Raw genomic sequence first — 12,850 nt, 5'->3', positions numbered from 1 at the left:
TGGGAAGCCGACTTAGGGGTGAGCCACCCTCTACGGTGGCGGGAGGCATACCAAAATATTAAGAAGGGCTCTTTTTCACGTCAGCACCGGTTGACACAATTTAAAATAATACATCGATTATACCTCACTCCGGGTCTTCTTTCCAAAATGTATGGGAAAAAAGGAACAGAATTCTGCTGTTTGAAATGCCTGTGCCCCGCAGCCGGATATATTCACATGCTGTGGAGCTGCCCGGCTCTAAAAACTTTTTGGCAAAATATACTGCAGGGTATGGAGTTAGTAAGGGAAAACAGTCCCGCTGTAACAATTGAATTCGCCATACTTGGGATAATCCCCTCGGAGCTTAAAATTAGAACACTGAAAAGTCTACAGATACGCTGGTTGAAGGGACTCTTGGTGGCCAAGGTATTAATTCTTAGGAATTGGGTGATGGATAGGGCTCCCACCCTATCAGAGTGGGAAAGATTAATGCACAGAGTTAAGGCATTTGAGGATATTAAAGTTAAAGGGGAGAAATAATGACCATGGGCGATCAGAAGTGGCTGGAGTGGTGCTGACAACCCAAAACATCTAGGGACCCCAGGTTAAAATATATTTGCAGACTGATACAGCTACAGTACATAAACTAACAGAGTGGAACTATGATGGGAGTCGCCCGCCGCACTTGCGACAGCCGTGGCCTGGCCTGGGTGGGTGGGAGTGGGCGGAGGGGGGGTTTTTACTGGGTAGGGTTTGTCTATGGAGAGAGGTATATAAGCACTTACTCTGGGTTTCTTTTAAAGGTTTGTTTTGACTGGTAAGCTAAGGTAATACGTCAGAACCTTATTAGCTTGTATACTGTAAAGATTATATACTTGAGGATGAATTTGGATGTGTATTATATTCCTCCTTCCCTTTCTTTTTGTTTTTGTACTTATAAGAAATAATAAAAAAAATCAATAAAAAAAATTATAATAATAACAATTTGGTATGGAATGAGCACAAGGAAAAGAATATATACAAAATACAGGGTGGGCCATTTATATGGATACACCTTAATAAAATGGGAATGGTTTGTGATATTAACTTCCTGTTTGTGGCACATTAGTATATGTGAGGGGGGAAACTTTTCAAGATGGGTGGTGACCATGGCGGCCATTTTGAAGTCGGCCATTTTGAATCCAACTTTTGTTTTTTCAATAGGAAGAGGGTCATGTGACACATCAAACTTATTGGGAATTTCCCAAGAAAAACAATGGTGTGTTTGGTTTTAACGTAACTTTATTCTTTCATGAGTTATTTACACGTTTCTGACCACTTATAAAATGTGTTCAATGTGCTGCCCATTGTGTTGGATTGTCAATGCAACCCTCTTCTCCCACTCTTCACACACTGATAGCAACACCGCAGGAAAAATGCTAGCACAGGCTCCAGTATCCGTAGTTTCAGGTGCTGCACATCTCGTATCTTCACAACATAGACAATTGCCTTCAGATGAGCCCAAAGATAAGTCTAAGGGGGTCAAATCGGGAGACCTTGGGGGCCATTCAACTGGCCCACGACGACCAATACACTTTCCAGGAAACTGTTCATCTAGGAATGCTCGGACCTGACATCCATAATGTGTTGGTGCACCATCTTGCTGGAAAAACTCAGGGAACGTGCCACCTTTAGTGCATAAAGAGGGAAACACATCATCATGTAGCAATTTCGCATATCCAGTGGCCTTGAGGTTTCCATTGATGAAGAATGGCCCCACTATCTTTGTACCCCATATACCACAGCATACCATCAATTTTTTTGTTCCAACAGTCTTGGAGGGATCTATCCAATGTGGGTTAGTGTCAGACCAATAGCGGTGGTTTTGTTTGTTAACTTCACCATTCACATAAAAGTTTGCCTCATCACTGAACAAAATCTTCTGCGTAAACTGAGGGTCCTGTTCTAATTTTTGTTTTGCCCATTCTGCAATTTCAGTGCGCCGATCTGGGTCATCCTCGTTGAGATGCTGCAGTAGCTGGAGTTTGTAAGGGTGCCATTTGTGAGTAGCTAATATCCACCGAAGGGATGTTCGACTAATGCCACTCTCCAGTGACATGCGGCGAGTGCTACGCTGTGGGCTCTTGCTGAATGAAGCTAGGACAGCCACTGATGTTTCTTCATTAGAGACAGATTTCATGCGTCCACATTTTGGCAAATCCAACACTGAACCAGTTTCACGAAAACTAGCAAGCAGTTTGCTAACTGTAGCATGGGAGATGGGTGGTCTCGTAGGGTGTCTTGCATTGAAATCTGCTGCAATAACCCGGTTACTGCGTTCACAGACATCAACACAATTTCTATCCGCTCCTCACCTGTTATCCTCGGCGACATGTCAATCTCTGTAAACAAAGAGAAACTTGTAAAAAAACTCATGAAAAAATAAAGTTACGTTAAAACCAAGCACACCATTGTTTTTTGTGTGATATTCCCAATAAGTTTGATGTGTCACATGACCCTCTTCCTATTGAAAAAACTAAAGTTGGATTCAAAATGGCTGACTTTAAAATGGCCGCCATGGTCACCACCCATCTTGAAAAGTTTCCCCCCTCACATATACAAATGTGCCACAAACAGGAAGTTAATATAACCAACCATTCCCATTTTATTAAGGTGTATCCATATAAATGGCCCACCCTGTAGAATAAAGAAAACAGAGAAGTGTACTTGTCAACCAATAAAAGATAAAAATGACCAGGGATATGTTTAAGGTGTTGTCTTGGTTACAGAAGGTTGGCTAATGCTGATATTAAAGGGGAACAAATAAAAAAAAATCGAATATTCTTTTAATGAATGGCCGACCATGTAATACAATATGTAGTTGACTTGATTTTGTCAAAATGATAGTCACTCCAACAGAGAGGCTTTCTGTTATGGCTCATAGTTGGTCTGAGAAAACCAACTGAATCCCATAAGAACTGACCATTGTATTTTGACAGTGGGTGGTGCAGGTCCTCAGCCTGCAATAATATCTTTTGGTGTCTTCCTGAGCGCCTCTGCTCTAAGAAACGGATGTTACTACCAGCGAGGGTGAGAGCATTCTCTGATCCCGACTGTTAACCCTTAATGACTGGTCCTGACTTTTAATAAAATCACTCGCTGAGCCATGAGCTTCAGTATCCTTCGCAGTACAGGAAAAAAGGCTCATAGTACAGAAGAGAACTGCCGATAAGCCTCTTTCCTGTACAACTCCTGCACCAGATACTAAAGTGTTATGTTTAAGATCTATGTTTAGTTAGATTTATCAGAAAGAAAGAGCCAACAAACTAAAGATATACAAAATTACCCATATAATACTATAAAGTTAGTAACGGTTAAGCTTAAAGAAAGAAATTATAAAATCAGCATTTTGGACTATAAAATGAATATACTGTACATTAAAGACTTACTAATTGTAGTAATATATATTGACCTTTACTTTCTTTAGGAAGTTAAAAAAACAATAATGGCTGATATGGTGAGACTTGGAAAAGAGAGTGGGCTTCATTCCTTTGAGCAGGTATGCAATATTTGTATGGCTATGAATGCATACGGGGATATTTCCATAGCTTTTTTGCATGTTCGTGATATTGTTAGATTGCAGTCCAATGTTTGCACCAATATACTGCAAATTGACATATAGCATTTAGCTTATTGTGATAGAAACTATAGCAAATGTCATAAATGTCCTAGGTGGGAATATCCCTTAAATATGCACAAAATTGATTCCCTTCCTGCTGCATGACACAGCTTATTAGAAACCGCATATTGTGCTGAGATTAAAAATTGCAACAAAAAGCATCACCATCTTCTACTCAAAATATTCAATACTAGTTGGTGTACTTAGTCCACCTTAATTCACCATTAGATCAACCCATTCAGAAGGAGGCATGCTGCCACGGTGCCACCAAAATCTCAGCAGTGACATGCCCACGAGTAGCATGTGACCGTTAAGCCTCTATGATTTCATGCCACTCAAGGACATATCACTGAGCTAAGTGAATGGCTCCAGTGGTCAGCGTGACCGTGGACGAGACATCATCACTTCTGGTTTGCAAGGCCAGGAGCAGTGATTACAAGAGACAAGAATAGAGGTGAAATATTTTTTTTTTAGGGGTGTCAGACAACCCCTTTAAGGATCAGTTTTCACAGTATTAACATATGCTATCCATTTATATTTCTTGTAATTGTCCTCCTTTACACTCAATTTATGCAATGTTTTTTATAATGCTATGTTTTGTCACAGGTCAAAGCAGTTCATATCCATAAAGAGATGTTCACTGTACAAAACGGTTTGCTGACACCAACCCTCAAGGCAAGGAGACGTGAACTCAGAGACTTCTTCAAACAAGAGATCGAGGAGCTTTATGCTACTGTTTCTGTGTGACAAATTGTGGATGTCCAAGCTCTCACTAAAATGTCCACTGTCATGCAAAAGTCATTCCAATATGTGGATATCTTTTTTTTTCCCTTTCTTTTTGATTTTTTATTTTTTTTAACCAAGTTATCATCAAAGTTCTTGGAATGCATAATAGCAATGAAAGACAAGAGAGGTTAAATTAACCAGTTACCATTTTCTGTTACGTTACTAGCATGTACTGTACAGCAGCAGCAGACTGAAGGCTAATACTGATAGTCCAGTATGTCAGCACAGCTTCAGTAAGGACATTTTGTTTTTGAGCACAGAAGATATCTTAGAAACTACTGTTTAATGAGTGCACGAAAAACATATAAAACAAACAAAAGACCTGTTTTCTGGATTGCAAGGACAGCTGTGTCCTTTTTATATAGCTGTAAAGGATTTATAGCGGTACATATTGTGCAAGCTGTGTAAAATGTTTAAAGTTTTCAATAAAATAACTATATGATATAAGTTACAGACTACTTGCTCTGCGTATTGTAGGTGTTAGGCCTCATGCACACGAACATATTTTCTTTCTGCTTCTGTTCCGTTTTTTTCTGCAGACCGTATGCGGAACCATTCACTTCAATGGGTCCGCAAAAATGGAAGGTACTCCGTGTGCATTCCGTTTCCGTATTTCCGTTTCAGCAAAAAAGTAGTGCATGTCCTATTATTGTCCGCAAATCACTGTCCGAGGCCCCATTTAAGTCAATGGGTCCGCAAAAAATACGGAACGCACACAGAACACATCCGTATGTCATCCGAATTTCATCCGTATTTTGCAGATCCATACTGTAGAAATGCTATACCCAGCACATATTTCTCATGTGTTTGGTTATTAATAAGTTACTGATTCCGATCCGCAAAAACCTATCGCTTATGGAAACCATACGGATATGTTTTGTGGAATAACGGAACAGAAGAGGACTTAAATCAGAGAAAAAAAAACTCAGATACAGAACAACGGATCCGTGAAAAACAGACCACAAAACAACAACGGGGTAAGCAGTAATTGTAGGAGTGGCTCACTTCCAATTAATTATGGTGAGGTTCTACTAGCTAAACTTGAGGACACCCTACCTCAATCACAAAAATATAATTCTAGAAAAGGGGATAAGCGAGCACTCACACTATGGCGTCAAATGAAATTGATTTATTTATAAAACAATGGTGAATGTAGATATAGTATTTAAAAATATATTAAATAATAGCAGCATAGGTAATCACAATAGCAGCATTGAATGATAGCAGCAATCCAGTGTCACAATAATGTCAGCAATAGGAGGTCATCTTAATATTCCTGGTATGTTAATACCAATAAATATAAATCAAGTTGATTAATAGATGAAACAAGTGAAATGGTATAAGTGGTAAAAAAGTGATAAAAAGGTGAAAAAATAGTGGACGATGTTGACCACTGAGGAAGGGATGTGGAATCATCCCAAAACGCGTCTGGTAGATTCATATCGGATATCTTTGTAATACCTCTACTAAAAACAACGAAAAAGCATGGCCATGCAATCTTAAATCTACAGGATCCGAACATTCAATTCAATTGCTCAGACCTTCGCTATCTACCAACTCTGTGATTACGTCAGCAAAGAGAAAGCGAAAGTCTCATGTGAACCATCGCGATACTCGGGTGTTGCCAGTTGGAGACACGTGAAGCGAGACGCCACAGCGCCTTGCGCACCACTCGCACCATTGCGCCTCCTGGGTCAACTTGGTAGCAGCTCACTCTGAAATATACAGAAGGAGGTAAGACCTACTACACTTACTGGCTTACAAGCCAAGTCAATGACATGATAAATAAGACCCATATAGCGATTTGGAATACCAAGACGCAACCACCATCTTTGTGACTATATGCATCAATATAAACAATTAATGCACTGGATATTAATTACAAACCGGATTCCCAAAAAATTGGGACACTAAACAAATTGTGAATAAAAACTGAATGCAATGATGTGGAGATGGCAAATGTCAATATTTTATTTCTAATAGAACGTAGATGACAGATCAAACGTTTAATCCGAGTAAATGTATCATTTTAAAGGAAAAATACATTGATTCCAATTTTCACGGTGTCAACAAATCCCCAAAAAGTTGGGACAATAAGAGGCTGGAAAAAGTAAATTTGAGTATAACGAAGAGCTGGAAGACCAACTAACACTAATTAGGTCAATTGGCAACATGATTGGGTATAAAAAGAGCTTCTCAGAGTGGCAGTGTCTCTCAGAAGCCAAGATGGGTAGAAGATCACCAATTCCCACAATGTTGCGCAGAAAGATAGTGGAGCAATATCAGAAAGGTGTTACCCAGCGAAAAATTGCAAAGACTTTGCATCTATCATCATCAACTGTGCATAACATCATCCGAAGATTCAGAGAATCTGGAACAATCTCTGTGCGTAAGGGTCAAGGCCGTAAAACCATACTGGATCCTTAAACGACACTGCACCACAAACAGGAATGCAACTGTAAAGGAAATCACAGAATGGGCTCAGGAATACTTCCTACAATTGTATATCCATTTTTGGAATATTGTTGGAGTTTTTATATTTTTTTATTATTTTTCATTTGAATTTTTTCAACATCTTCCACTATTTTTTCACCTTTTTATCACTTTTTTACCACTTATACCATTTCACTTGTTTCATCTATTAATCAACTTGATTTATATTTATTGGTATTAACATACCAGGAATATTAAGGTGACCCCCTATTGCTGCCATTATTGTGACACTGGATTGCTGCTATCATTCAATGCTGCTATTGTGATTACCTATGCTGCTATTATTTAATATATTTTTAAATACTATATCTACATTCACCATTGTTTTAGAAATAAATCAATTTCATTTGACGCCATAGTGTCAGTGCTCGCTTATCCCCTTTTCTACAAAACAACAACGGTCGTGTGTATGAGGCCTTATCTGCATCTGCAGTGTACTGTATGTTCACTGTATGCGCAGGGATAATACCAAGGTGTATGTGTTAAACCATTATACTGATGGAGACCCAAAGAATGTACTTGTGGCATCCTTTCAGCTTTGAATGCTGGGGTTTATTTTTTCACATTTTACTGCATGGAATAATGCAGTAGTCTCCGTTATTCCATACTTACTTGCTCCTAACAGCTGGATTCTGGCCTCTGCACTCCCACTGCCATGCTCTGCTCCCACTTGTCAACATAAGTTTTGAGGCGGGAGTCATGTGTGCTTCTGCAGCCAATGACTAGCTGCAGTGATGACATGTCTTCAATATTCCCCTGCCGACGTGGCCTAGTCTGTTTAGACAGCATCCCTGACAAGTGTATGTTGCTGCAAAATAATTTTCACCACACTAAAAATATGTAAAAAAAAAATTGGGAAAAGCACCATGGCAATTTCCACCAATGTTTAAACCTGGTGTGAAAATTAATACAATGCAAACTTTTTTTTTTTATGTACTAGGCTAGGTTCACATCTGCTTTAGGCCTCTTGCACATGAACGTTTTTTTTTTTCCCGTTTACGTTCAGTTTTTTTGTGTTCCGTTTGCGGTCCATATGCTAAACCATTCACTTCAATGGATCCGCAAAAACAACGGAAGGTACTCCGTATGCATTCCGTTTACGTATTTCCGGTCCGTTCAAAGATAGAACATATCCTATTATTGCAAATCACGTTCCGTGGCTCCATTCAAGTCAATGATTCTGCAAAAAAACTAATGCATAAGGAATGCATCCGTATGTCTTCCGTATCTGTTGCGTTTAGCGGAACCATCTATTAAAAATGTTATGCCCAGCCCATTTTTTTTATGTACTTACTATTTAAACATTATTGTATGCTTCTGTTTCTGATCTGCAAAAAACGGATCACAAACAGAAACTAAACAGAAAAACGGAAAGGAAGCGGAAACACTACTGAAATAAAAAAAAGGAAAAACTGATCCGTTTAAAACAGACTGCAAAATATTGAAAAAGCCATACGGTCGTATGCAAGAGGCCTTAGAGGCACCATAGTCCACTCGTTAGTCATTGGGTCCATATCGGTCATGTGATGTATCTGACACTGCCATTACTTTAGCGTTTGATCCTAAAATGGGAAATAAAAACTGAAATACCAGTGCAGATGTGACCCTAGCCTTGTGTTTCCATAGTAGCAAAATACCTGCATGCACATGATGTTCTCTCACTGCATATGGGCAACCTGTTAGTGGTTGAGAATTAAAGCATTTCTCAAGTTATAGAAAACAAACCATACAGAGAGATATTTTCAGTGGTGGGGTCCAGCGGCTGAGACAGTGATCCGCTGATCAGCTTTAATGGTGAAGACTACAGTCGTGGCCAAAAGTTTTGAGAATGACACAAATATTCGTTTTCACAAAGTTTGCTGCTAAACTGCTTTTAGATCTTTGTTTCAGTTGTTTCTGTGATGTAGTCAAATATAATTACACGCACTTCATACGTTTCAAAGGCTTTTATCGACAATTACATGACATTTATGCAAAGAGTCAGTATTTGCAGTGTTGGCCCTTCTTTTTCAGGACCTCTGCAATTCGACTGGGGATACTCTCAATCAACTTCTGGGCCAATTCCTGACTAATAGCAACCCATTCTTTCATAATAACTTCTTGGAGTTTGTCAGAATTAGTGGGTTTTTGTTTGTCCACCCTCCTCTTGAGGATTGACCACAAGTTCTCAATGGGATTAAGATCTGGGGAGTTTCCAGGCCATGGACCCAAAATGTCAACGTTTTGGTGCCCCAGCCACTTAGTTATAACTTTTGCCTTATGGCACGGTGCTCCATCGTGCTGGAAAATGCATTGTTCTTCACCAAACTGTTGTTGGATTGTTGGAAGAAGTTGCTGTTGGAGGGTGTTTTGGTACCATTCTTTATTCATGGCTGTGTTTTTGGGCAAAATTGTGAGTGAGCCCACTCCCTTGGATGAGAAGCAACCCCACACATGAATAGTCTCAGGATGCTTTACTGTTGGCATGAGACAGGACTGATGGTAGAGCTCACCTTTTCTTCTCTGGACAAGCCTTTTTCCAGATGCCCCAAACAATCGGAAAGAGGCTTTATCGGAGAATATGACTTTGCCCCAGTCCTCAGCAGTCCATTCACCATATTTTCTGCAGAAGATCAATCTGTCCCTGATGTTTTTTTGGAGAGAAGTGGCTTTTTTGCTGCCCTTCTTGACACCAGGCCATCTTCCAAAAGTCTTCGCCTCACTGTGCGTGCAGATGCGCTCACACCTGCCTGCTGCCATTCCTGAGCAAGCTCTGCACTGGTGGCACTCCGATCCCGCAGCTGAATCCTGTTTAGGAGACGATCCTGGCGCTTGCTGGACTTTCTTAGACGCCCTGAAGCCTTCTTAACAAGAATTGAACCTCTTTCCTTGAAGTTCTTGATGATCCTATAAATTGTTGATTGAGGTGCAATCTTAGTAGCCACAATATCCTTGTCTGTGAAGCCGTTTTTATGCAACGCAATGATGGCTGCACGTGTTTCTTTGCAAGTCACCATGGTTAACAATGGAAGAACAATTATTTCAACATCACCCTCATTTTAACAGGTCAAGTCTGCCATTTTAACCCAATCAGCCTGACATAATGATCTCCAGCCTTGTGCTCGTCAACATTCTCACCTGAGTTAACAAGACGATTACTGAAATGATCTCAGCAGGTCCTTTAATGACAGCAATGAAATGCAGTGGAAATTTTTTTTTGGGATTAAGTTAATTTTCATGGCAAAGAAGAACTATGCAATTCATCTGATCACTCTTCATAAGATTCTGGATTATATGCAAATTGCTATTATAAAAACTTAAGCAGCAACTTTTCCAATTTCCAATATTTATGTAATTCTCAAAACTTTTGGCCACGACTGTACTGTAGACATCTATTACATCTGGTCCACATTTGCTTCTCTTGAAAAAAGCTTCAGTGTTGCAACTCTTTGCAGAGCATTGCAACCTCTTCCTTCATTAGTGATGGCCTAGCACCCAACCATGAGAACTGCTCTTATGTCTTCAGGTAGGATCTCTATTTAAATTAAGCTAGGAAGCACACCTTTATTTTAGCCATTTCCTAGCAGTATCCAAAATAAAAGGAGCATTCCTGGTAAGATAACACAAGATTGGTCTTCAATACATACAGTATTTGTCATGCAATTCATTATCATTATAATTGCATTGGGGCAAATCTGATTGTTGCTAGATTTGATTGTAAAATGCGCCAAAATCTGGTGCATAATGTTGCAAATTAGGTGGAATGGGGCAAATCTGTAATCAATTTGGACAAACCCGGGCAGCGTGAATTATCCCGCATGGTGATGGCGTAATGTGAAATGGAAAAAGAAAAATCTAAATGGCCATTTCGCCTTTTTTTGTCACTTCATCTGCCCAAAAAAATAATAAAGAATTAAAAGTGAACCTCAAAATGGTATCAATGAAAAATACAGACTGCCTGGCAAAAAATTAAACCTCACACTGCTCCATGGATAGGAGTCAGAATATGGCAAAGCAAAGAAAAATAAAATGTTTTTCAAAGTTTTTATTTTAAAACACAATACTATAAAGATGTGGTAATGCTGTAATTTCACACACCTGCAGATTAAGGTTAAAGGGTTTGTCTGGGTTGAGAGCTGAACTCGGACATATACCCATTTTTAGCCAGGCAGTTCCCCTGACTTGAGTATTGGAGCATTTCGTGCTCCGATGCTCTCCTTTCCCCTGCATTCAATAGCGCAGGGCAAAGGCATTTTCTGGAGTTCCGGTGACAAACAGTGCTCTCCATGGGGCTGCCAGGCGGAGGCTTCCGCCCAGCAGTGAGCCCGGAGATGTCACCGGCACTGATGGGCAGAAACCAGCGCTGCCCTAGCCTGTAAAACAGCTAGGGGAGCGCTAAAGCCCGCCTATCAGAGCCGGTGATGTCACCGAACACACTGCTGGACCTCTGCCCACAGTGTGTTATTGTAAATAAAAGAGTCCTTGCCCTGCGCGATCCAGCGGAGGGCACGGGAGCGCATTGGTGCATGAAATGCTCCGATGCTAACATCAGGGGTGTTACCTGGGTTAAATTATGGGCATGTCCAGGTTCAGCTCTGAACCTGGACAACCCCTTTAACATTTAATTTCACCGCCTAGGGAATGCTGGGAAAACAAAACCCATAAAACAATGGTGGGATTGCATTTTTTTCCAATTCCACCTCATTTAGATTTTTTCTTCCAGCTTCTCAATACATTATATGCAATATTAAATAGTGTGATGAAAATCTACAACTTATCTTGCAAAAAAAAAAATGCAACTCTTATGGCTATGCAACAAAAATGAAATAAATAAAAAACTCCAACAAGGTGGGGCGTAAAAAATTAAAATTAAAAAGAAGAAAATCATCAGGTAGTGGTTAAGTGTAAACCATATAGGAAAAAAACTGGGCAATTTAATACTGTCTGCTATATCATGCTGTCCATGACCTGGATGCTGTACCTAGTTTTTTTTAAATGTGGACACCACAGATGTAAATTCTACATCTATGACTAAGGCCTCCTGCACATGAATGTATTTGTTCCATTTCGGGCGCCGTGACGGATCCAGACCCATTCAACTTGAACGAGTCGGCATCAATCCGTTCCGCAAAAAGATAGAGCAAGTTCTAACAACCCCGCGGAAACGCTCTGTAGTGCTTCTGTAGTGTTCTGTGCTTCAATTCCGCATCTCCGGATTTGCGGACCCATTCAAGTAAATAGGTCCGCATCCGTGATGCAGAATGCACACGGAACGGTGCCCGTGTATTGCAGATCCGCATATGTGGTCCGCAATACGGCAACGGGACACCTACGGTCGTGTGCAGAAGGCCTAAGGCTGAGTTCACCGCTTAGCTTTTTGTTCTTCTGATTCATCAGAAGAAGGAAAAAAACAAAATAGGATTCTATTGCATCAGTTATGTAGCAGATTGCGTTTGGCTACTATCCACCGTCCTTAATTTTGGCTGTCCATAATGTTTATTGTTGCAATATTATGTTCAATTCCCTATGGTTCGTTACTTGTAAGACAAAAAGTAATCAGTGACCTGCTGAGAATTTGTCTGGTTGTTCGGTAGAAACACAATGGCTAGAATGTATGTTTCAACTGTAATGTTGATTGGATTACTTCTCAGGCAGAGGGGAGGGGATGTGTGGGCTGTAACCAGTTTCTGATTGATTCTGTGGGTGTGTCCCTTGCATGGGAGAGTTGATAAAAGCAGAGTATGTGGCATTAAACAGTTTTCTGCTCCTGATACTGTGTGTCGTCCAGTTATTGGGAAGAGTGATGGGATATTTGTGGATGATTTTTATTTACTACTGATGCTGTTCTTCCTGTGCTAACTACTTGATCCCGAAGTAACCCTTGGAATAGCGGTGGAGAAAGCCTATGTCGCACTAGCGCTCCGCTACATTTGGTTGGCAGCGGCGGGATCCAGA

The 12,850-nt window shown here is 40.3% G+C and overlaps 1 protein-coding gene across 7 annotated transcripts in view; it reads left to right on the top strand.

Moving 5' to 3' along the window:
* Positions 1 to 4,733, top strand: part of ACSL6 (acyl-CoA synthetase long chain family member 6) — a 658,958-nt gene extending 654,225 nt beyond the window's left edge. For all 7 annotated transcript variants that reach the window (XM_040405103.1, XM_040405087.1, XM_040405095.1 and 4 more), the window contains 2 exons: positions 3,446 to 3,517; positions 4,244 to 4,733. In XM_040405103.1, the coding sequence (XP_040261037.1) occupies positions 3,446 to 3,517; positions 4,244 to 4,384 (213 nt within the window). In that variant the 3' untranslated portion in view covers positions 4,385 to 4,733. The remainder of the gene's footprint in view (positions 1 to 3,445; positions 3,518 to 4,243) is intronic.
* Positions 4,734 to 12,850: the final 8,117 nt, after the last annotated feature.

This window comes from Bufo bufo, chromosome 1, assembly GCF_905171765.1.
Source record: "Bufo bufo chromosome 1, aBufBuf1.1, whole genome shotgun sequence".
Taxonomy (NCBI): domain Eukaryota; kingdom Metazoa; phylum Chordata; class Amphibia; order Anura; family Bufonidae; genus Bufo; species Bufo bufo.
The sequence above is the reverse complement of the archived record's forward strand: the minus strand, read 5'-3'. Positions and strand labels throughout refer to the sequence as shown.